Genomic DNA, 437 nt, shown 5'->3' with positions numbered 1-437 from the left:
GGGACAACATGTAGAGGGGGAAAAATCTATAAACATCCTCCATGCGCAAAGACTACATTACCTTAAAACCAGCCTGCTTCAGAAAGTGACCGAGCTTCAAGACGATTTCCTGGAACCTCTCCTGCTGCCAGTTCACCTGCAAACACACACACACACACAATGTGATGAGCAGGAGTTGGTGGGAGAGGGATTGAAGCCGAGTTCTCAGATATAAATAAAATCATGATTGACACTGCCGTGGTTACTGTACGCTGTTGTGGTCACCATGGTTACCCACCTGGTCCATCTTGTTGACAGCAACGGCAAGCTGCGTGACTCCGAGGGATCGAACCAGCAGCCCGTGCTCACGGGTCTGCCCCCCCGCCTCGAACCCGGCCTCAAACTCCCCACGACTGGCGTCTACGACTAACACAGCCACATCTGCCTGCAAAACACAC

At 52.4% G+C, this 437-nt stretch overlaps 1 protein-coding gene across 1 annotated transcript in view; it reads right to left on the bottom strand.

The window, feature by feature from the left end:
- Positions 1-23: 23 nt before the first annotated feature.
- Positions 24-437, bottom strand: part of LOC107579332 (HBS1-like protein) — a 4788-nt gene continuing 4374 nt past the window's right edge. The window contains exons 5-6 of the mRNA XM_016265173.1: positions 278-424; positions 24-136 (exon numbers count right to left, since the gene is read on the bottom strand). Of these exons, the coding sequence (XP_016120659.1) occupies positions 53-136; positions 278-424 (231 nt within the window). The 3' untranslated portion in view covers positions 24-52. The remainder of the gene's footprint in view (positions 137-277; positions 425-437) is intronic.

Source organism: Sinocyclocheilus grahami, unplaced genomic scaffold (genome assembly GCF_001515645.1).
Source record: "Sinocyclocheilus grahami isolate Dianchi unplaced genomic scaffold, SAMN03320097.WGS_v1.1 scaffold16700.1, whole genome shotgun sequence".
NCBI lineage: Eukaryota > Metazoa > Chordata > Actinopteri > Cypriniformes > Cyprinidae > Sinocyclocheilus > Sinocyclocheilus grahami.
Note: the sequence above shows the minus strand (reverse complement) of the source record. Positions and strands in the feature narration are given on the sequence as shown.